At 39.4% G+C, this 25,212-nt stretch overlaps 1 protein-coding gene across 5 annotated transcripts in view; it reads left to right on the top strand.

Annotated features, from left to right (window-relative positions):
• Window positions 1–12,751: 12,751 nt before the first annotated feature.
• Window positions 12,752–25,212, top strand: part of pard3bb (par-3 family cell polarity regulator beta b) — a 192,379-nt gene continuing 179,918 nt past the window's right edge. For 3 of the 5 annotated variants that reach the window (XM_019269594.2, XM_019269595.2, XM_019269593.2), the window contains exon 1: window positions 12,752–13,796. In XM_019269594.2, the coding sequence (XP_019125139.2) occupies window positions 13,677–13,796 (120 nt within the window). In that variant the 5' untranslated portion in view covers window positions 12,752–13,676. The remainder of the gene's footprint in view (window positions 13,797–25,212) is intronic. The other 2 variants (XM_027290885.1, XM_027290884.1) reach the window with 2 other exon arrangements.

Below are 25,212 nucleotides of genomic sequence, written 5' to 3'. Positions count from 1 at the left end.
ACCTCTCTACAAAGAAATATGGCATCTTTGAAACCTGTGACAGGGACTGAAATTTATCACAACAAACTCTAGGGGGAGCACTTACCACAAAGCTCATAATCCCACATAACGGTTGTTCCCAATCTTGATAAATCAATTTAAGTATTTAAAGTTTAAAGGCCTAAAATTTTATTAATGTTTACCACTCATTTACCAACCCATTGTTCAGAAGGGAGGATGGTAAGGAGAAGATAGCATGAAACACAAAATGCATGTATCCCTCTCCTATTGATTTTTAGGTCATGTATTCGTTTTTAAAAACAAGAACAAATAACTTTTTCTTTCTGTTGATTTAAAGTGCATTCATCTTTAAAAAGGCAGTGGGAACAATGTCTTTTGTCTCTTTATGTCTCTTTCCTGTGATTGTAGACACACACACATATAGTATGCTTCATTTCTGACCTTCTTGGAAGCGAGTTAGATAAATACTAAATAAAATGGAAGTTAGAGTTGTAATGGTGTGCTTTATACGTCTTTAAATATCCTCTTGACTGTGCATTTTGTTTTAAAGTAATATATATAGTATCTGTATAATGTCATTATTTATTGCACACAACTGAGGTCCTGGATTTCATTTTGAGAAATAAATTTGACAGTGTGTTTGCAAAGACTACGTATAAGCTATTTGTAGGCTTTTTCAGTTAGATTAACTTTTTGAAATGTTTACCTAGTCTATATTAATCCTGGCCAGTGGGTTGTAGTCCAGTTTTTTGCACAATATGATAGTGTTAGCGGGGCAGCATGGTGGTGCAGTGGTTAGCAGTAAGAAGGTTCTCACAGCAAGAAGGTTCCTGGAGTGGAGTTTGTATGTTCTCCCCATGTCTGTGTGGGTTCTCTCCAAGTAGTTCAGCTTCCTCCCATAGTGACAATCTAAATTGCCAAAATGTGTGAATGGTTGTTCGTCTCTACCCAACTTGCCTGGGGTGTACTCCACCTCTTGCCAAAATGCCAGGGATAGGCTCCAGCCCCACCTCATGAGTTAACCTGATGTCACCTGATGAGTTTGAGTACAATACTCACTCGCCTTATATCTCTAGTTTTGTATTTGCCTACTCCTGAGAGAAGCACCTTTTTAGATGCTAAATGCTCCACTATGTTCCCAAGCTAACTAACTTTGTCTGCTGTTTGCTGTTAAGTAGGTAGCGTATATCTGACCTGGTTAATTGAGAGGTGAGACTGAACCGTAAAATAACCAAAACAATGAGCTGAAAGAAGCTAAAATGCTGCATTAAGTTTAATCAGCTTCTGCGCATTTACCACTTTTAGCAATCCCTTTGACATTTCATATAGATGTTTGATCAATTTTTAATTATTGTTGCAGTTTTGTATGTGTACATACATCATTTTATGTCTAACATTGCTTTTTAGGAAAAATATTACTTGCAAGTAGTGGTGCCTGCAGCAGAAGCACACTGTACACATTCCCGTCAAGGATTCATGACTTGCTTTTTTATTGTGTTGATGTTCAGTAATTCACATATACAGTACACTTGAAAGGGAACGTGCCATTTGCATACAGGAAGCACACAATGAACAATTCTTCCCATTGCTAAGACAGCTTAAGAGTTTGCACGCGTACAGTAGGTGGATATCTAGAAGTGCATATACATATTATTCTGCAGCTTAGGGGCATCAAACACATCGCATTCAGTGTAAAATTCTGAAATTCTTTGAACTTCTTGGGGATTAAACCTGAAGCAAGAGTTTGTGTCAATCTCCACTATTATTCGTGATGACAATGTTAGGATGAATAAAGCAGGCCAAGACATTTCCAATGAGATGGCGTGCTTAACATAACAAAAGGATGTTTTTCCCAGCATCTTATTCTGTTTTCTGAAGAAAAAAAAAACCTTGATTTCATTCACGCAGTCAGTCAGTCAGTCAGTCTGCTATCATCTCTTCTTTTCATTGCCTTGTTGTTTAAGCCCCCATAAGCCCCCATCTTTTTCTTACCCTTCACATGGCTTTCTTTTGGTCTTTCTTTCTGCCTTTTTCATTATATTTCCTCCTCACTTTCAGTTTTTTTATTCTCTCTGTTTCTCTCATTCCTCTCTGGGGGATTTGCCCCAGACATAAAATGCTTGTATATTCAATTATTTATTTATTTGTTTCTTATTTGCATGAGGGCAGAGGGTGTGATAGTGCGTGCGTGTGGGCTGGATAGGAGAGGTCAAAGTACAAGCATGATGTAGTTATGGGTTTGCAATTAATGAATTTACATACGGTAATGGGGAATGTTTGGCTGCCAGAATGCTGCTCCCAGATGGGAACAAGTCTGACCTCTGAAAAATGGACTGATCACAGAAGCAGAGCGAGAAGGAGAGAGAGAGGGACTGACCTTAGAGAAAACAGAACGATCTCCCACTTAATTTCACAGACACTCATTTACAGACGTTTTCATAAGAGAGAGAGCGAAGGGAAAGAGATTAAATTGCTTCATGCATTGATAATATCTTATATTTTGTATTAGAGGGAGACAGGACTGAGCCAAAGAAAGAGACAGGGAGAGAGATCGACAGACTGACCAATCTCTGGGCGATCTCCTTAATTTCACAGACGCTCATTTACAGGCGTTTTCATAGAAGAGAGAGAGATTAAATTGCTTCATGCATTGAAAATGTCATATTTTTTGTAAAAGAGAGCGGAAGGAGATAGAGGGCGTGAACCCGGTGGTCTTTTGGCCTGCAATTCCTTTTGAATCCAATTCAGAGACTGCTTCCCATTCCATCGCCCTTTATTCATCAGCTCACATAAAATTCTCATTGCAATGAAAAGCCAAATAACTGTATTGATTTAAAGGACCTTGCTAGTGATATTCAACATGTTTCTTCTTGCCAACAAATCTCTTTAAAATAACAAAACCATTGCCTGTGCAGCCTGATAGCATATTTCTCTTTGGCACAGAGTTTCGCTGTTGTCTAAAAACTATTAAAACCACATCAATGCGCTAGAATATTGCACTGGGTGACATGTTCCTTCATTACATTGAATATGAACCCTAGTTAATCCCGCACATATCATTCTGATGTCCATTCACTAGCATTCCACAGCTGAAATAGTCCCCAATAATAATAATAATATCTATGAACAGATATGTTCATAGAGTATGAATGCATATTATGTAGGCAAATGACCAAGATTTAGACATTGTAAGCATTCTGGTTTCTGTTTGCATTGACCAGTCATGTTGGGGCAGATTTTGGTTGCAACATGTGGAGAGCAAAAGAGGCAGGAGAGACATCGGCCAAAATGCAATCTCAGAACCCATGGGCTCTTGTTTGATGCTCTTGTTTCAAGCTTTTTATCAGCTTTGTTGCATTCATATGCAGGTATCTGTTTATAGAGATTAGCAGAAATGTGCCTTTCTCTTCATCTCTTCATGTATCAACTAATGAATCGGACTAATCGGATATTTTGGCCAAGATATCTGATGTCTGTTTTTCTGGATATCCACTGGTTACAACGGAAGTGCTGAAACAATGGCCATTACCCCAAAAGGCTAAATCATTATCAGACAATAGACGATGAGTTCCAAAATTGGTGGATGAGTGCCACACACAAGGTGAATTAGTACTGAGAGACTCACACATTGTTGGTCTTTTTATAGGAACAGATGACGTGAAGAAATATAGAGAAGAAATTCAACCACCAAGTTAAATCGCAATGTGACAGTTGATGATTCGTATGATTCGCTGATGTTTAGTCGAAGAAAGCTTATACAGAAAGAATATGAAGAATATGTCATATATATTTTCTTTAAAAGAAAACAGCATAATGTCTGACTGAAACCAATATGCTCAAGAGTACACAAAAGCGTTTCCTTTGTTTCTGTTTTTCTTTTCCCATAGCTGTAATCTGTTTTGATATACATGGTCAACCCACACTTCATTGGCTTCACACAGATATTCAATCCCAAAACATGCCTTAAAAAAGCCAATTTAATTCAATCCTGAACCACTTCTTTGACTTCACTGTCAAGTTAAATGTATATTTCTTGGAGTAAATTATATAAAAATGAACTAGAGATCAGCTTGCATGGTCCCACATGAGTCACAATCTGTCTGGATGTATTGCAACTTTGTTCTGTGGCATCAGCAGCAAATGGAGAGATCACAGCAGAGTCACGCGCAGACACACACCTCAGTCCACACAACTAATAGGTTTCTGGAGCTGTCAGAATAATTCTCTGCTTGTTATACACACATAATTAGTTTTCAAAGTAGCTTTCTGTGAATATAGTATCAATTACTTCCTCTCTCTTTGCTATCCTCCTTGGAGACAAGTGGATTTAGTGGGCTCACATTTCCTGATGTGACAGTGTGTTAATTGAGCTATTAGCCAGAGGTGTATGTGTGTGTGAAAGAGAGATGCAAACTCAGAGATGTGTTCAGGTTTAGTTCACGTGTCTATGTATGTGTGCGTCCTCACAGGTGTTTTGCCATATTTGCTTCTCTAATTAACACCCGCTAACTCTATAAAAGTGATAGGTGTGAAATACAGAAACTTCAGTATTTCTGTTTCTAAAAGGAAGGAATGGAGATTTGTCTGTCATTTGTCTGACACACACAAATGTGATATTAAAGAGTAGAAAGCCTTCTGCTATGAGGTTACAAAGCTCAATCGAACATTTGCCATTTTCATAAGAAGAGGTAGCTTTGAACAGGTAAAACGGAGTCTAAAATTAACTGGGAGTAGATGGAAAACTCGTTGCTTTGGCCTTTCTTTCTGTTTTTGTTCTGATCTGGCTATCTGCCATGCAAGACAACAATGTTCATGGGAAATGTTAGTCATGAACATTTGTACTTCAGGCTGTAATGTAAGCAAAAGTTAAATTAAAGACAGTTTTGTTTTCTGGCAAGGAGCCTATTTATATCCGTTCCTTAGCCAGCGTTTTCCCCCTCTCTAATGCACAAGTTTTGTTTTCTCAAGTTCTCTGTGGTGTCCACGCCAAGAAGTGTTTTTTCTTTCTCGTTTTCTGTTTCTTTTGCATCATTTTGCTTTTTTGTTTTCCACAGTGAAACTTTAGTCACTGTTTTACTTTCCCTGAGCTCTTCTATATATCTGTGCCAAATTTCTGCCTTTTTTTTTCATGTTTAATTCTTTGCCCATGCAACCTCTCCTTCACTCCTACTATATAATCAAGTTGAGAGCCAGTAGTCTGGTGCATCACATGCCCGGGTCAGAATGTAGTTTCCATGAGAAAACGTCATTATCAAGACTCTGTCGGACAAAACAAACAACATATAATCAATGCCTAAGAACATTTTCAGAGACGTTGGACGAGGTGATGGAGTTGCAATCAGCAACTACACCACTAGATATCACTACACGCTGGTTTAACTCACTTTTTAATCATGTAATCTTTTATTACAGTCTTAACACTGTTTTCAGGTACAATACACACTAGGGAACAATTTGAAAAAAAAATTCTCTTGAGTTAGATTTTTATGCTGATTCCAAAATTGCAATCAGTTTTTTCTAGCACGTCAAGTTTTTTCTCCACAGCTTACCCTCCAGATAAGCAAAATTCCACTTATTAGCTGTAATAAGACTTGTCAGCTGATTACGATTGGACTCATCTACAGCTATGTGGTAACTTGTTTGTGCAGTCACAATTGAGACAGTGTGGTGAGAGGTGTGTGCAGCTCCCAATAGGTCAGTACTATCAATATCTGCAAACAGAAAGCTAGCATAGTATGAATGAAGAGGATTTGTGCTGGCTTTTCTCTTAACCTTGTAACCATGGGCATACCGTTGTAAGTTCTATTTCGTTTTATGCTTGTAACTATTCCATCTTAGTGTTTTATTTCCATAGGTATATATTTCCTTTGTTCCAGATCATGTCTGCTCCTGCTACTTCTCGTCGTAAATGCCTAAACAACCCTGACTCCTTTTGCTATATTGTGGTGATTTCACCATTCCAAGTCAGAGGACAAACATCAGTGCATTTGGCAAACAAGCATATTTTGCATATTTTAAAGTAAAGCTCTGCGATCAAGACAAGCCATGGGCCCCTCACAAAGTGTGCAAGCAGTGTGTCGAGAGTTTATGGATGTGGACCAAAGGAACATGTGAAAAGTTGGCATTTGGTATCCCCATTGTTTGGCGAGAGAAAGAAGATCATTGCACAGACTGTTACTTTTGTTTAGTGAAAACAAGCACATATCTGTTAAGTACAGCATTTTTCATATTTCTTTAAGAAAACAGGGATCCTATAGTTCAAAAACTTGACGTGATAGAGAAAAAATTTGTTAAAAACAACTGTCAGACTGAACTCAACAAAAATTGTATTCCCCAGTGATATTGGCCAGTACTTTTAAAATCCCTATAATAAACCAGAAGGAATGGTTATTTAAAATTTAATGTAAAGCCATCTCAGAATTTGAAAAACAGGCACTGCAGCATCAAAAATAACCATATTAAAACACTTTACTTTCAGTATTTTCCCTTTTCAAACTCATCCATCCATCTATCCATAATTAGTCCAGCATTCCCACTGGTACTATAAACGTTTTTTTACTCTGCCCTGGATAGTAGGCTAGTACATGATGCATTGAAGATCTTTGCAGGGACAAGGCATGATCGACGGGGCTACCATTACCAGTGTGTGTGCGTGTGTGTGTGTGTGTGTGTGTGTGTGTGCGTCTGTGTGTTAGAGCGTGTAGTGGAAGGGTCTATTGACAGCCTGCTATTCTTTTTACTGTGCAGCGGGTTATGGGCTGTGACTGTTTGTGTGTGTATATGTGTGTATGTGGAACTGAGGGTTTAGGAGTGTGGACTGATCGAAACCTCCCCGCTGACAAGTCCTAGCATCGATCTGTCTGTATCTGTGGCCGACACATGGCCCCACACACACACACATACACGAGTCTGCAGGGTGGAGGAAAAATCTTTCAGTAACATATAACATGTTGAGCACCAGGGCATGGCACTCTGTCTAGGCTGGATTTATTTTGTTAATAAAATGTATTGATGAGATGTTGGATATTTAGAATACAATATGGAGCAGGCAAAGTAATGTGAGCAGAACGAAGACAACAAACAAAATCATTAAGATGAAGAAAATGTTATTGAAGACAGTGATATTTGCATTCTTTATCACACAAAAATGTCATTTACAATAGAAATTTGTTCTTTTGTCAACAATTATTCAATGTATCATATTACCATAATGACTTAAAAAGTCTTGGAACTGTATGACTGAGATTGGTTGATAGCTATGAAGTCATGGGTTAGAATCTATCCTGGTTCTGTTTTCCTGTATTTCCACTGTATTGTCCAAATGCAAAAACATCAAAAATGAACTGAAATTATTCCACGTTAAATATTACTCTTGAAGATTTCAAGCTTAAAACCTGCATCATGCATTTTTGGCTATGTGTGGGTGGTGCAACAAGCTGTAAACACATTGACATAATATCACCTTACAAAGCTGTTATGGCGATTGTGTCAGCAAAAAGTTGCTCATTTACACATCCAGCAGACACAGAATCAATATTAGCATTCATTTGGAGTCATATCTTACCCACCTGGCCGATGTGAGACTAACCTTATTTGGTCTCCGACAACTTCTAAGGGAAATATCTAGCTCTTTAACCGCAAAATATTTTTTCTCTGTCTACCTGTTAAGCAGTAGTATACAGTGGCTTCGAGACTCTAAAATGCTCCATAGAACTGAGGAAAACTGCAGGGTTGGGTGATCATTTTTTCTTCTCATTACACATAATGATTTGAGCCAGTGCAATGCAGCTTTAATCATCTGTTGTTTTATTTTCGAACATATTGTAAATCCATCATATCATTCTGTATGTTATCAGTGACAGATGGTATTCAAGACATTCATTTTGAAAGTAGGATTTTGGAAGTATTTTAGGATCCTCAGACAGTCTGTCTCTTCAAAGACACGTGACCAAAAATCATGCTTACCATCACTACTGGCAAAATGCTACTGCAGCTTGTGGTGTCGAACAGCACTGGAAAAATGCTTTAATATTCTGGTGTGTGTTTGAACATCATATCACACGTTTGTGTCGTACAGTAGTGCCATATGTTAAATTTTAAAAAAAGTATTTTTATAGACATTAATGCTGAAGGGTTCTTTGGAGTTATGCAGAGCAGTAGCAGCATATTATGTTAAATGTACCCTTAGATATACTATAATTATGTATTTTCATTCATTATGCCTTCTCTACCAAATGCTAGCGTGTTGTTCTCAAGTGAAAGCTGGCTGTAACCATGAATTCAGAGATGGTCTGCATAGTCTGATACAAACCCGTAAGGAGGACTGTTACATCATCATTAAGCCAAATGGTTGCCCTGGAATCGTAGCTGGAGAATAAGTGTTTGTAGGTATTATTGTGTATGTGGCCCCCTGTTGTCTCATGCCAGATGTGCCTCTCTCATTCTCAACTCTGAATGCCTTCTGGAAATGCATTTGATCTGAGGTTGCTTGGGATGATTTAGAAGGAAGATGCTGATGCTGCATGTGGAAAATATGAGGACATGATCTTCAACATTATTATTCTGTTATTTTAGTATTAGGAGGCGATGGAGAGACAGCAAGACGAACAAAAGATGATGTGTCCATTGAGTGCTTTCATGTACAGTATATACTACACCCTGTATATGTGTGTGTGTGTGTGTCTCCATCCTACATGTGCTACACCAGCATCTTATGATGCTCTCCCTGTGCGCTCTTTAATTTCCTTTTTGCTTTGTTATTTTTTTAAAGCTGAACATATTCTCACCACACATATTGATTTGTTTGCCAGGGCCTGGATACACCTGGCCCAACAGCAGGGGAGCATTTGGATCCTAGCATGTTCGCTGTGGTTCATAACAGTTCATAATGGACGAGGCACAACACAGAACACTGCTGAGGTTAGGGTTTTTACCATATGGGGTGAGGAGAGGGAATGAGCAACCATATGGATCAACTGGGCAAGGTCTGAATACAGGTTTGTGAAAGTAGCAGCTTGGTTAAGACTGGGTGTACTGTACAGATCAAGCTGTTTAAATGACCCTACAAATACTGTACTGAATCATCCATCTAACACCTTATTCCCACCACATGTTGCAGTCATGCATACACAGGCACCTTCACTACTGACAAACACACCTCATCTTATCCTTATCCCTTATCTTCTTTGTTAATAATAAATGACTTTCCCATTTCGCTTATAGCCTGTGTCTCCCTTGTTTTGTCATGGTCTCCGAGCTGGGCTGTGACACCATGCTGATGATTTTGTCCTCCTGCAGTTTATGGGTGATGCTCGATTTGGTAATCATGTTTTCTCCTGTTTTAGTTAGGAAATTTAAGAATCTATTATATTAGATTTAATTAGATTAACATCCCAGTTAGATTCATTTCAGTGTTATGTTGATCTTCTATTTATTATCACATTGTTAACAAATACATCACATAATTTGTCTCTTTTGTTGTTTGGTACTACTTTTCGCCCCGAAGATGGGTCACACCACTACATGTATCTACTGTTGTGTGGATATGGCCTCACTCACAGACCTCTTTCACAGTGGCCATTTTGACTTATAAAGCATCAGTGTTACTAATAACATTAACAATAGCTTCATTCCATTTAAGTGTCCCAATATGCTCTCTGGCAGTGTGACAGAGAGCCGGAATAGATGGAATTAAGTCCTCATTAATTTTATAATTTACACCTGTGCTATGATGTGGCATGTCAAAATGTTCTGAATATGAAAAAGGCCTTTTGACAGTGTCAGAGTAATCTGAAAAAGAAGTCTGTACAAATCAAATTTAGGTTGGTGCTGACAAATCACATGTCACATACTGAAAATAATTGAATTGGATCCTGTGAGATGAAATGGAGTGATATTAAATCAACTAACATTCAGTCCTTTAATCTTTTAATTACATTTATTGTTTTTATTGTGTGTGACGTGTGATGAAATTATGAATTCCAAAGTTATTGCAAAGAAAATAATTTTCCATTTTCCTGTTACTCTTCATAGAACTTCACAGCTAATTGAAACATTTCAAAATTCATATCCCAAATAATTATTCAAGTGTACGTCTAACTTTCAAACTTTCACCAAAGAGATAAAGAAGAAAAAAATGCATGCGTGCACAATGTTCCTGCTCCCCTGGGGTTCATTAGTAGCAATGAAATTCAGTGACCCAGAAACTAAACCTAGCCCAAATCAATTAGCAGACACACACATGCATACATTTGAGCTGCTAATTACAAAGCCAAACTCCACCTCACAGGGAGGGGTTTCCTCTTTGAAGATAAACCAGAAGTCAAAATGCTTAGTAAATACTGTAGTTCTGTTGGCTTCAGCATTTCAGTGCTGTGCTAGTGTCAGCCAGTAGAAGACTTTCAATGGGTTTGTGTAGGTTTCAAATTTGACTGCTAGATTAATGATTATAAATTAACATGAACTGACATTAAATTATACTGCATGTATGACAACTACAGTTCCAAGTTTAAATCTTTGTTACTGTTCAGAATATTTATAATATAATCTATATGTTATCTAGTACACAGCCTATTTTTTATTTTGCCAGTTTGCAGATCACAATCAGATGCACTGACTCATGATCAAGCTTTTCACAAAATTTATTGGTATGTAAATCCATTTATGTGCCTTTTTGCAATAGACCACCCCCACTGCCATGTTTCCTTGCAGCCAGTTTGCATTAATACAAACACACACCTTTGAAAACACACACACACACACACACACACACACACACACACACACACACACACACACACACACACACACACACTTGACCTGCATGCAAAATTTTAGCGCCCTAGGGCAAAATTTGTGATTGCCAAAGGATAGGGAAATTTTTGTGCCAAACCAACCAACAGAAGGAGAGACCCATAGAGCTGTGTTTCAGTGTCCCAGTGAGCTAGCATTCACAATATAATGATCCTGGAACTGATGTAGCCATCTTTTTTTTAGTTTATTTATTCCTGTGATTTTCCTACTGTGAAAAGGGTCTTTTCAAAAGCATCCCTTTTATTTTTGACTTTGACTTTTATGACTTTGACATTTTTTTTAAGGGAGGCCTGACCAGCAGCAGAACCTAAGAACAAGTCAAATTAAAACAGATACAAGATGCACACTAGACGCATCTAGAAAATATTTTAGAAGTTAATATTGTACACTGTAAGAAAAGATACACCATATCTACTCAATAAAAATGAGGCAACAGATTACAAGCAACATTATTAATTAGACTTCACAATGTTTGGTATTGAGTAAATATGAATTAAATGAGACCGTTAATAGTTATCAATTTTACATGAGTAGATTTGAATAGAAAACAGTACAGAATTTATTAAAACCTAAACAAAAATATTGAGTTAATTTGAAAAAGAGAAACTCCCAAATGTGTAAATAGTGCTAATAAAAATTAATTTAATTCAACATATCAGTGCTATATAACTGAGTAATAATCATCTAAATTAATCTGTACATTGATTTAAATTTAATCTATGCGATGTATTAAATCTAAATATTCTTCTTTCTTGGGAATAACTAGTCTATGGCCCAGAAAGTACAGAACCCTGCAAATACTCAAATAAGACTTTTATTAACTATTAACTTTTGTGCTTTCGACACATTGTAGCACAACAATGTAGTCTGGAGTCTGTAATGCTGCAGAAGATCACCCCTTGTTGTCGCTCTGAATCCACAGACCTTGTTTTGCCATCTCATTTGGCTGCACCTATAACGTTTAATCCACAACATCTATTAGGTGCCTGTAGTTACTAGTTACTTTTCATGTAAGGATTTTAAAAACCTACAATAAACATAAAATACAATGAATTCATATACATCCTAATAAAATAAAGAAGCTCATTTGCAGCCAATTAAAACATTTTTGCCCATAAAGTTGGGATAAAATATTCTTACCTCTTTGCATGAAATTATTGTGACAATGTGATTTGTGATCTCCTCAAAACTTTATTGATCAATCTCTTCCTAATGTATCACAGTGAAAAGTGAACTACAATGAAGATGATGTGTATAAATAGGAAACAAAAAGAGGAATGTGTCTCAGTTATTACAACTTTATGGGCATCAGTTTAAAAGAGATACTTTATTTATTAATCCCCTCAACAGGGAAATGAACCCCAAACACACATACAGTACAAGTACAAAGGCTCATAGACATGCAAATGTGGAGAGAGATGGTGGAGTGATGGGCAGCCAGCCGGAGCAGCGCCCTGCGAGCAGTTGAGGGGGTTCAGTGCCTTGCTCAAGGGCACCTCGGCAGTGCCCAGGAGGTGAACTGGCACCTCTCCACCTACCAGTCCACCTTCCATATTTTTGCTGGACTTGACCCTCCGGTTCCCAAGCCAAGTCCCTATGGACTGAGCTACTGCTGCATAATATATAACAATTTTAGGTCAGCACTTTTACTTGTATTCTTGCATTTACGTGCTTTATACGTGCATTTTCTTGATTTTTAAAGTGTTTTCAGATTGTGCTATTGCTACTTGACTTGTTACTCTTACAGTTTTTTTTTTTTACTGCAAGCCTATTTAAATAAAGAGTTTGAGCAACCTCTGCAGCAGGTGCTGCACGTCTATAACTTTATCCCCCCAATAGATTAATTCATCTCACTCTTTTATTACTAGTGGACGTGTTCACACACACACACACACACACACATCCTGTTGCCTGTGCCTGCAGGCTGTGCAGCTGCACAGAGTGTGCAGGGTGATGTGGAGTACTTCCCCTTTAAGAAAGTGACAGTGAGCGCGGCGGAGGAGCTGGTCAGGAACTGGTCAGGAGCGGACGGCAGTGAAGGAATCTCAAAACTTTTTCCAACACACTGAACCGTGCTCCGTTTTTACCGCTTCACTTCACCTCCTACTTATCCACGAAGGCGAAAAAAAACAAAACAACTTGTCCAAACAGTGTGTGTGTCGGTGATGAAGTGGATGCTACCGGCCGCTTTTTGGAAGAAGGAAAGTTGCGAAAGGAAAAAGTTCTGGAGTGATGCCCGAGAGACTGCATCCCTCCCTCCAAAGTTCAGCTAAGGTGGCTAACGATAGCTAGCGCAGGACTTCAGGCTTGATAGTAAGAGTTTGGATAAACTTTTGTGTCAGAACAAGTAGTGAGGAAATCGTTTTGAGGGAGGTAGTGAGGGGAAGGGGGAAGAAAAAGAAAAGCGGGGACGACATTTAATACAAAGCGTTCATCCCTTGTTGGGCTTGTTGTCTCTAGCAGGACCAGTTGTACAGTATCGAGCTAAACTAGCCGAGTGGAGCTAAATGAAGTGAAGTCTCACTGTGACACTGAACTCTGCAATGAAAAAAGACTGTAAAGTTATATTATTGTCATCACTTTTGAGTCGTGGTCGCTAGAAATGACCTGTAACACACAGTAAACACGTATAACAGTCGTACTAAGGAGCTCTGTTGACCTCTGGACCTCTTTGCAAAGCTGTGTGATGTGAAGTGTTTACAGCTTTGGACCCCCTCCCCTCATTTTTTTTCCTGTTTGGTCACATCCCCTGCCTCTTTATCAAGACTTTCTGGGGAACAGTTTAGGAGCCTTCCCTAGCATCATCATCCATCAGCCACCATCCATCCAGAGGGGCCTGCGTCTTGGATGAAGCGGAGAGTGCTATGATGAAGGTGACGGTGACGTTTGGGCAGACAGGTGTGGTGGTACCCTGCAAGGATGGCTGGACCGTGAGGGACCTCATCCAGCAAGCCACGCAGAGATACAGAAAACTTCTGGAACAGGTAACCCTGCACCGGCAATCAGCACTCATGTCTCTAGATCAGGGGTGTCAAACTGGTCCACAAAGGGGCCGTGTGGCTGCAGGTTTTCCTTCCAACCAAACAGCAGCACACCAGACTTGACTAATTTAATCAACTGATCTCAGTCTTCAGAGAGTTGAATGGTCAAACTGTGTGCTCTTGGTTGGTTGGAACTAAAACCTGCAGCCACACGGCCCTTTGTGGACCAGTTTGACACCCCTGCTCTAGATTAACTAAACGATGCTTTGCTCAGTGCAAAAAAACACTAGTATGGATCATGTTTGAACTTTTTTTCCCATAATATATCGTTTTTTTACTTATTTTTCACTGAGTTGACTAGGGATGTAACGATGCATCGTGACACAATTAAAAATCAGTACAAACAAGTGACGACTCGCATCGGTTGACAGAAAAAATGAATCGCGATTCTTGCCGAATGCGAGAGAAGTAGGATATGTTCTTTTTCTTACGTTGTCTTAAAAAAAAGTCACTGCTTGGTGATTCATTTGTTCAACGTCAGGCGTCAAGTCACGTCACTACGTAGGTACGGAGCACAGAGCGAGGGAAGACGTGGCGACGGTAGAAAATAGCTTTGAAATAGAGGATGCACCGAGTTTGAAATCGCCTGTGTGGCGGCATTTTGGATTCAAACAAACAAAACCAAAACAGCATGTAAATATTGCAAGAGACTGCGAACATATAGCGGCAACAGGAGCAGCAGCAGCATATTAGCCGCCACCACAGTGAGAAGCAAAGTAATGTTACGCCACTTCGTGAGCGAAAACTGCACATCTCTCTCACAGTTAACAGCAGTTTACTGTGAGACTGTTTCTAGAGAAAGCAGATATTTGTCATGTGTTTTGTTGTTTAAGATGTAAGTTGCACTTTTTAATTTAAGAGTTTCTGTAAAGAAAGATTTTTTTCCTACAAATGAAGATAATTTTATTTGGTCATAATTTGTCTGTAGCTGGGCGGTCGGTAGCGTAGTGGGTTAAGCGTCCGCCCCGGGTGTAGAGGCTATAGTCCTTGCTGCAGCTGGCCCCGGTTCGAATCCTGCATCGGACGGCCATTTACTGCGTGTCATCTCCCCTCTCTCTGCCCCCTGCTTCCTGTCTATCTTCAGCTGTCCTATCATTAAAGGCATAAAAGGCCTCATCTTAAAAAAAAAGAAAAAAATTTGTCTGTAGCTCATTTTGATTTAAAAAAATCCTGAAAAAATCGTATCGTGACCAAAAAATCGTGACTCGAATCGAGTTGAGTGTATCGATACATCCCTAGAGTTGGCACATGCATCAAGCTCAGACTGCAGATGTTTTGTGACTAGTATGAGTACAGCAGTGGATTTTGGGCACCAAAACCACGCCTGAGGCTTTAAAACCTGCACTTCTAAGTACTATTATTTCAAAGACATTGTGCCAGTTACGTCTCAAAGTACATCCACCTTGTGTATCACCTCATGATGATGCGTTTTCATGTTCACGCCGCTCATTTGAGTGCAAGTCTTCCCTTTTTCATTGACGCCAAATATTCCAGTGTGCTGGAGAACACGAACAGAAGTATGAACAAAAAAGTAATTTTAACTCTTTTTGAGGCTATTTGACCTTTGAGTCATCAGTCAGCTACATTATTCACATTATTCATTGTCAGAAGGAGTTTTAGTAATAATGTGCGAAGATTTTTATGAACTCCTGATAGACTTAGAAAAGAGGCGAGATAACTTTTTATGAAACAGCACTTTCATAACATTTGAGGTTTTCCCTGAAGTCATAAAATAATAATGGACAGCTCTGTCATTTTTACACCATGAAAGGGCCATATGATTTTCCACATCCCAAAGTCTTGGGAAATTAGACAAAGCCATGGAGGTCCGGTTCTCCATAATTGCTGTATGAAAAATTAAAAGCATATCTGATATGAATTGCGATGGTGCAGACAGGAGCAGGCGCGAGTCGTTTCCACTTTAGTTGTGAGTGTAAAATGCAAATGAATCCCTCTGGTGATTTCTTTATGACTGCTGTTGATTCCCCGTGCTGCTCTCAGGGCAGGAACACTGTGACCCCCATCAGACGACCAAATCTTCTCAGTGACTCTCTTCATATTGGCTCCATTATTCAAAGAGCACACCAGTCATACAGATAGCTGGCCTCAGTTGTGATTGAGTGGAAGATATCTAAGCTGTGTGTGTGTGTGTCTTTGTGTTTATGTGAGACAGACAACCAGACAGCGCTTGGAGATGCACCTGTTTTTTCCACCCTCCTCTTTCTCTCGCTGTCTCTACCTTTTTTGCCTCCCTTGATCTACTTTTATCTACCTGTGCACCAGCCCTCACCTCCTTGTGTTCATCTTATTTATCATCCTTTTCTTCTCACAAGTACATCGCCTCTTCACCTTCGACATAGCTCTCCACTTAGCCAGAAACCTATTGCTTCCCTTTCATTAGATCTGTCCTTCCTCTTTGAACACTTCCTTCTTCACCTCCTGTTCTGCTTTCATGAGATGACTCTGCTCCAGCAAGAAGTAGAGATTAATAGCGTACAGTTTAAATTTATTTACGCAAATGGGTATAGGCAGGGGCTTTAGGTCCAGATAGTATCATTTTAGGTATATAATATGGCATAGATGGAATATAATATGCATAACTATGTTCTAAATAGTGTATAAACTCCTGAAAATAAGATTGTTATGTTTTTGTTAACTTAGAATGAACCTTTCATATCTACTGATGCCGCAGCTCCTCTTTCATTGAGTCTGCCATGCTTCTACAGTAGCCTAGGATGGACAAACTAAAAACTGTCTCTCAATAGGAGTATTGAGTCCACTGTAGCTTCTCTTTCTCTTTGGGACAGGAGGGCGAGTCGAGGGGGTTGCAGTCTGCAACCACAGTGCTATATGCCACTAAATGCTTCACACTGATCCCCAAAGCGTTCATACTAAAAAGTTTAATTCTTCTTACTTTTTGTGTAAGGAAATAAAAACTGCAGTGATAATTTTCTGAAGCCGTTGTCTAAGCTTTACATTTCCAGCGGCAGCTGTTGGCTTGGTCACAGCGGGAAAAGCACAGGTGTAATTGATAACACCGAACGACTGCATTCCATTCAGGTGAGGTCATTCCAGGGTCCTCGTGTAGTGCATAGTGGCTCACTAGCTGGGCTTACTGCGACATGTGACAGAACTGAGCCATCATTAATGAAATTTGTTCCACCTCTGTTAGCTAACGCTTGGAAAATGGAAGCTGGATGTGATTACCACACGATGTTACTTTTACTTTTCTTCCTGCTGAGCCATCGACAGCTCCTACACAGCTTCCTCCCACATTTACAGAGAAGGGAGTGTAGTGTTTCCTTCATATACTCAGTTGTGAGGACACCAAATGATCAGACTGTAACCTTATTACTCTCTAAGTTACCTTGTGGTGTGAGTCACGACACAGAGTAAAGAGACTACACAGGGGTGCTCAAATAACAGATCGAACTAAGCAACAGTTAACAAATAACGTCATCCTCCAAACTGGTTAATGGTCTTTGGAGCTGAAGTGAAGATTTTTAATACCCGCCCACACGGATATTACACCAGTCAAACTGCCTGTACCGAAATCATCAGTCTAAACCAAAATTTCACGCACACTGGATAACATTAATGTAGGGGAACGCCGTCACTGCAGAAAAATACATTTTTTCATTTTGGTAATTACAATTTTGACTTACTGAGTACATAAGTCAAAACAAACACCTCGGGGATGTGCTCATTTCTGAGGAACTTTAATGTCAGTCTGACTTTAAAAGTGAAAAACAAAAGGCACCATGTCGCTGTGCGGTTTCTCCTGTCTTAACACCAGAGCAGCAACATTTGAGGTGTTTTTAATGTTCAGAGACAGTGTGAGCGCTCCAGGTGCGATGTGTGTAATGACGCACCTCCCTGCTCTATCGATCAGCTCTCCGAGTGTTTAAATACTTTGTTTCCTGTATGTGCGGATGAAATGCCTTGTTAAGCACATGCACACTGTGTGCCTTTTGCCCTACTCTCCTGCAGCTCTTCTTCTTCTGTTTTCTCTCTCCCACACCTTTGTCAACACTTTGCTATCTCCCTTTGTAATTTCTGTGTTTACTTCTCTTTCCGCTTGTCATTCTTCCCACTTTTCGATAGTTTTGGCCTCTTCCTCTTCTCCTTTTTTTTTTTGTTGTTATTTGACATTTTAAATATTCTGCTTTTGTTTATGTTCACTTTTTTCATACTCGCCCTTCACCTCCTTTGTCTGCCTCCTGCCGAACGTCTTTCTCCACCCTCTTCTTTTTTTCCTCCCTCGCTGAGATAGAGAATTCGTATTCTCTTTAATTGCTCCATCTCATCCTCTCTTCCCCCTTTGTATTTGTTTTTGTGTGCTCTCTTCCCATCACTCATTCATTTCCCTGTAACACTAATCTGTTGTAGCTGTGTAATTACGGCTGTTAATGTGTTCCAGGATTAGAAAGCCAGGATATGTGTGTGTCGTAGAGCAGTCCAGTCCCTAATCCTCCCTTGCAGTGCTAGGCAAATCATGTTTTAAAACTGTCACAGAGACAGCTCGCTTTCTGTCTGTCTCTCTCCCTCTTCCCCTTCCCCCTATCTGCTTCATCCCACTCAGAAGTGTATTCAAAACACTTTTTTTTGAATCTCGTGTGTTCCTGCACGAATCCAGTGTAGCTGACTGAGTCTTATCAGTTGCTTTGTTGGGAGTTCCCACAGCGGTGCTTAAGAGGCCTAACAGGCATTAAAACTACATTTTAGTGAGGAGATCCTCGAGGTTTAATCTTATGTTGAGTTCCAGCGAGGATTTATTTTGTGTTTAAGGTTGCATTGATCTTTATTTTCAGTTTCACATTGATCGCGGCCTAATTATTAGAATTTGTATTACTTTGTATTACTCAGGATGGAACTCAAAGAGATAGAAAAGACAAAAAGGGTTTTATAGCACTGAAAAGACTCATGTAAAGCTCTTTGCTGCTAAGTCTTGCTTCACTTCATGCTGTATACAACCTTGAATTTGGTTTATCTGTTTTTTGACACAAGCACTATACCAGTCCGAGGGGTTCAGGGCACCCGTGTAATGTGCAATATGCCCAGCTGAATTACTACTGTGTCTCACCAGATAACTCAGTCAGGAGTCTATCACTCAGAAAGTGTGTGATTATTAGGTCAATTATCATTCACCTCACTCGGTATATCAGGGAACTAAGTGCACCATGATCTGTAATTATTTGTTATAAAACCAAGAAGCAAAAACAGCTGGCTGACAGCTAGAATATAGAGCCATTGCTGTTGATGGATGAACATGGAGGCAAAGCAGAAATTGTGGCATAGGGAAAGGAGAATGAACGTGGTATCAAAGACTTAATAAAACTAAAATACTCCTTCCTGTAGAGAGGTAACTGGAAGGAAACGAATAAACCTTTCAAAGTAAAAAAAACAAAGATGATGAATATGTAAAGGGAGATAGCTGGCATAGCAGGAAGAAGAGGAAGCATGGCCAGACAAAGAGGAGGGAGGAGGGGAGCAGAGGTTGTGTTTTTTTTTTTTTTTGTGGGGAGTTGTCAGGAAGTTATCAGCTTGTTGACAGACTTCTTAATTACCTTTGTCCAAACAGACAAGCGTGCGTTTGCCTGTTTATATATGCCTGTTTATGTGGCTTCAGGTTACGTTTGTCTAATATCACGCTGCACAATCACGTCAACATATCAGTGATCATGTTTTAAATTTGTGTTTTCTCTCTCAGATGTATTTATTCCTGCATGTGGATTATCAGACGCTAAAAGAAAGTTTCTTGTATAAGTACAGAAACCAGTTGCTTTTGTAAGCTGTTGTTGTGTTTACCAGTGTGTATGCTTATACTTACACATATAGATTGTAAGGTGGATGTGTACAAAAGAGTTCCTGCCTATGTGGGTGTGCGCTGTAGTTTCATTAGCCAGGATAAGGAATGCTGATGAGGCGTGGCCAAACAAGTTGATAAAATCGTAAACTATCCTGGCCCCATGCCCGAGCAATTATTTCTGAGAGGGAGGGAGGGGAAGGGAGGAGACGCGTGCCGCTTTTACTGCAGACACACCGCAGGAATGCGTTGATCCTGACTTCTATTCTGTTCTAGGTGGTTAATTTTAATTAATTAGTTCATTTTAATTTTTTTTTTTCATGCCATATGAATTTTCAAATGATGGCTGCTCAGCAGACAGTGTTGAAAAGTGAAAACATTCACATTAATGAGTTCTGACTGGTAGCTAAAAATGAAATCTGATTTTAAACCATTCAGACACACTTAACTTTGCCTTCATGAGCGAAGAATCACCTTTTGCACAGCTTCAATTGGGAATTCTAAAAATGTTGCCACGGCGGTGAGTAATGGTTACCATGGCATTTCCACCAGCAATTTTCTTGCTTTGCCTTTCACAGAAGACAATCTTTGTTACTGCGTGGTCACAAGATGAGTGAATGGACAATTGAACTCAGATTTTGTTCTTTTTCCCAGATTTTGGTGCTGCATCACTACCCACTGCCTCTGTGAAATAACAACATGTATGCTACATGTTGATGAAATTGTAATTCCAGACCCTTTATTTCTGGCCAAATATTGGACATGTTATGGTGGAATTGATGTGAGCTTCCACAAACTCAACATAATGCAGCATTCAGCTGCAAGGGTCTGAAGCGGAAGCGGATCGCTTTTTGTGTATACCGCATGAGTTCAGGTGAACCCTGTATCTCGTTCTGCTGTGTGTACCCAAGTCCATTTTTTTTGTACCACCTCCAGCTATGACCACAGCATGCATACCAAACTCTTGTGTCAGCCACCTGACTAGAAAGGCGTACTGTTACAGAGATAAAGAATGAGGGAGAGGTGGGGGGTTAAATACATACGTGATAACACAGAATAATCTACATAGTGTTTTAACTCTGGCGGGATTTTACTGTAACCTAATAATAATTTCTAGATCATGTCCTGAGAGTCAAATACCTAAAATTGCTCAGGATTATCTGTAATAGAATCAAGCAAAACACTGTATTAAGTGCTAATCTCCTGCATTTTCAGATTAGATCAGTGTGTTTACAACTCTTATCTTTAGTCCTATACACTATCTAAGTGTCCCTCTAGGTTTTTAAACTGCCAGACAAGGAGGCACAGGGTTTCTGCAGTTCACGAAAAAATTGTAACACATTATCAATGCACTTCCTCTGAATATCGGATTAGATCAGTGTGCTCACGGCTCTTATCTTGCTACCTTTCGATTTCTTGTCTTTTAGCTTTATGGCTTGCCTCTTGTAACAAGAGATCAAAGGGGTTTGTTGACCTAAAAACATCAGCAGTTATCGTTTTCCTTTTGTAATTAAACCTATAATTTGATTGGGATTCCTGTGTCCTGGCTCTCATTTGCAGCAGTCAGTTTAAATATAGAGAGAAAATGTTTTTCCAATGTGTTTCCAACAAGTTGTGCAGCTACGGTGATGTGCCGGTAACTGCAAATTAAGTGGTTGAGCTAGTGCTAAGGTTAAAAACAGTAATAATCTGACCAGCAGTGTGCACATGGATATATAAATGAATATCATGTGAGCAAATAGGAATTTAATGAGTCCCAATTTATTATTCACTGTCATTCAGTGCTTGTGCGCACTGTCGGATATTACCAAAAAAAAAAAAAAAAAAAAAAAAACTGACAGCAGAATTCGCTCTCTGATGAAACTGATAAGAAAATACATTAACGGTGGATTAACGGGGAACCCTCACGCTTGCAGTGCTCATTAATTAGACTTTAGTGGCGAGGTAAGTTTTAAAATCCATCTGTGATGCAGTCTGAGAGAGAACAGAAACTCTTCCTTGCTGTCATAACATTTTTTAACTCACCGTTGTTCTCTCTTCATGTATCTCTCTCTCTTCCTCTATGCTGCCTCGTGCACATCAGCTGCCAAATATCGCGTGAGCACACAGCTCTCTCTGTAGATGTGCTGTGCTGTCCGAATGAAACTCCAAGCTGAAAATGTTTGAATGACAGTTGAAGTTAAGAGATAAATGAAGCCAGAAATGTTACATATTCTGTCTGAAAAAGGCTTATAATGAAAATATTAATAATGACAGGGGGAAAAGACTTTATTAAGAATCTACGGATCACATTTTCAGTAGCACTGCAACAAAATGAAAGAAAAGCAAAAGATTAAGTACAGCTCACGTAAAACATTACACTGCCTGATTACTAACTACACAAAGCGGGCAAACTGCCCTGAGGCTCCAGATCTCCAGGGTCCCTGAACGCTCCATGTTTACGATGTGTCATTTGGCCTGTTGTAATTTGATGAATTGTAATTTGTTTAGGACCATGCACCTTTTTTAAAGCACAATATCAACTGAAATGAGAAGTGCAATGTATAGTCGGCTGTGTGGACTGTACTGCAGGTCAGCAGGGGCCCACTGAGCCTCTAGGGCACTGGTGTGGACATAATGACGAGAGTAGGCTTTGTTGACATAAAATATGTTTTTCTTCCTTGTCAGTTCACTTATTAAATAATATTTGAGTATAAGATTAAAATTGTCACTCCTAACTCTACTTGTAGTCTTGTTATCTAAGAATGTAAAAGATGGTAGAGCTTTTGGTGTCTTTTTGTCAAGGCATAGTCACTAAAGTTGCTTTTGGGGTGACTCACTGTTTGTGTGAGGATGATGGATTAAGGACTTGCCATTAAACCAGTGAAAACAACATTTAAAACTATTGGAACACATTCTGGAGTCCGAGTGGTAATAAAAACACTGCTGTCTATGAGAGCAAAGTTGAGAAAAGATACAAAATGATTTACACGACACTTTGGAACTAAAATTCTTCCTATTAATCCTAAAAAGCATTTACATGTGCTGTCCCAGAGTTAATATGTTCCAAAACTGTGATTCATAGTGTTCAAGGACGATAAATACTATGCGAGGAAAATAAAACAATGTAAACACAATGTTTGAAAATCTCTGTCTCTCATACATCTGGCCTGAGTGTCAGCCAAGTCAGTATTACAATAGAGTCATACAATTAATTCCACCAGGAAGGGAGGAAGAGGGAAAGACAATTTAACAGTATAAACAGCCACAGTGTCAGAGTCTTGTGTAACAGTGATGGTTGAATGGTGGTTGGTTTTATGACATGAAAAATAAATGTTTTTAATGGACTCAGGCTACATTTAACTTGGCCTAAATACTTGATCTTATGTAAGCAAACACGCCCATGTTTGTTAATTTTATATCATATCTTGTATCAGCTGGAGCCAGGTGGCAGTGAACAAAGACTAGACTCATATACAAACGTTGCATGTTTGATCTAACACAGTAAGTAAGCCATATAGGTGAATAGTAGTGTTTTTACTATATGTGTGTGTCAGCAAGACAATAGCACTAATTTACAACAATTTTTGTCTAAGCACTGTTATTTCTAACTCATTTGGAAAGGTTTGAGCTGAGTTAGATATATTTACAAAGCAGAACCACTGTGCATTATCACAACTTTACTTATATATAATATATATATAAATCTTTTAATTAAAGCGGTAAGTAAAAGAACTTATTTCAAAACATTGCTGTGCCTAGCCTTAAGGCCCGATTCAGACCCATGGTGCGTGCCACAGGGTTGACAGGGGAAAAAAAAATAGTAACCCACAGTGAAGCTGTTTGGAGAAATGCAACCCAATGTCATAGTCCGGTGGTCAAGTCAAACGATCAGATCACTCAAACCCTCCACAGTCAGCCTGAAATGTCACTGAAACTGAGCACTATTCAGTTCAGAGTGCATGATACTCTCCCATATGTAGCTTTTTATTTATGTACCTTTATTTCATGTACCAGCTCATGCTTCTGTGTCTGACTCATAGCCTGTACTGCAAAATAGTGACACCAAGAAGTTTTCTTTTGGTTTGAGAGGGAGCGAACGTTGATTGAGTGACTTAGACAGTGAAACAGAGTGTGGGAGCGAAAGGTGGTGAATCAGCAAAATGAAAAAATATTTTTCGTGATTGTTTCGTAGCTGTTACACTCAGCCCATTAAAACACACTCCTAGCATTACCATTAAACTTTTGGATAGGAGATATATCTCTAACCAGATCTGATGTGTAAAAGAAACTACAATACAGTATCAGACTATTTAAGAACTTTAGTCATTTATTGGGAAGGGCTTTGCAGCAGAGCCGTGTTTAGTGTAAGAACTGGTACTGACAGTGAGACTTGCCGTGATATCCAGGGACAAAGCACTTTGCTCTATCTCACCCTCTGCCTGATGGGAGTTTTTGAAAAGCATTGACAAGCACCTGACCCTGAAAGAGTGATTTAAGGGAGCAGCACCCTGTAACGTTTCGAGTCATACCTTTCCTTGGGCTGTTTGTGGTCTTGTATGTGTGCCCGTGCTTGCACGCGCCGGTGTGTGTGTTGTCTCAATATGTTGTTCAACAACCAGCTCTATGTAGTCAGCTGTCCAGTGCAGTGTCGATGTCATTAATCACAGACCCAACACAGCGGAGAAAGGGAGTGAGGAGGGAGAGGGAAAGGGCCAGGCTGGAGTTGTAATCTGTACAAGGCACCTAGGGAAAGATGTGGAAGATGTAAGGAGGAAAGAAACAAAGAAGAAGGCAGAAATAAAATGAGTGGGGGCGGGGGAGTTGGGAGAGAGAGGTGTATGAATGAGGAGCAGAGAGAAGTAGCAGGCATGGAGGTCTTTTGCTGTCAGCATTGTTCTCGTCCCGAACATAAGAAAGACAAGTTGCGTTTAAGTTTTCTGTTTTTGATCCTCCCTGTTTCAAACCCTCGTCGTGATGTCCTGTTTTTTGTAGGGTTTCTGGGTTTGCACTGGTCTGAATAACGTCTGCATTCCTGATTGACAGAATGCTACACATTCTAGATCAGGGTTTTTTTAATCAGGATTGTTTTGATCAATATTAAGATTGCAATTATTTATCACGATTAGGAACAAAATACTTACACTTTCACATTTCAGTAAACTGAGCACTGCTTTCACTTCCATGTTGGACTATAATTCTGCTAATGTACAATTCTTTGCATCAAAACCAGACTGGTTCTTATAGTGCATCTCTGGGTAGAAAAAAAAAATTGTAGCACCACATATTACGCACAATTAAATCAATAGAACGCTGATTTCATAGTGATGTACAGTCTGGATGTTGTGGATATCTGAGTTGGATTCTGGTGTTTTTTCAAGAACGTAGTTAGCTTTGTGGCCCAAACACAAGTCTTAATAATCAAGCATATGATTTGGTCTTGCCTAACATTACTTGCCCTTCATCCCAAATCTTCCCAAACAATGGATGATGATTCATTTTGAGGGAATAGCTCTTCGCCTTTTTCTCCAGGCGTTTGAATTCAATTTTCCCTGCCTGCTCCCTGTTGTACTT

This window comes from Larimichthys crocea, chromosome XVIII (genome assembly GCF_000972845.2).
Source record: "Larimichthys crocea isolate SSNF chromosome XVIII, L_crocea_2.0, whole genome shotgun sequence".
Classification (NCBI taxonomy): Eukaryota; Metazoa; Chordata; class Actinopteri; family Sciaenidae; genus Larimichthys; species Larimichthys crocea.
Note: the sequence above shows the minus strand (reverse complement) of the source record. Positions and strands in the feature narration are given on the sequence as shown.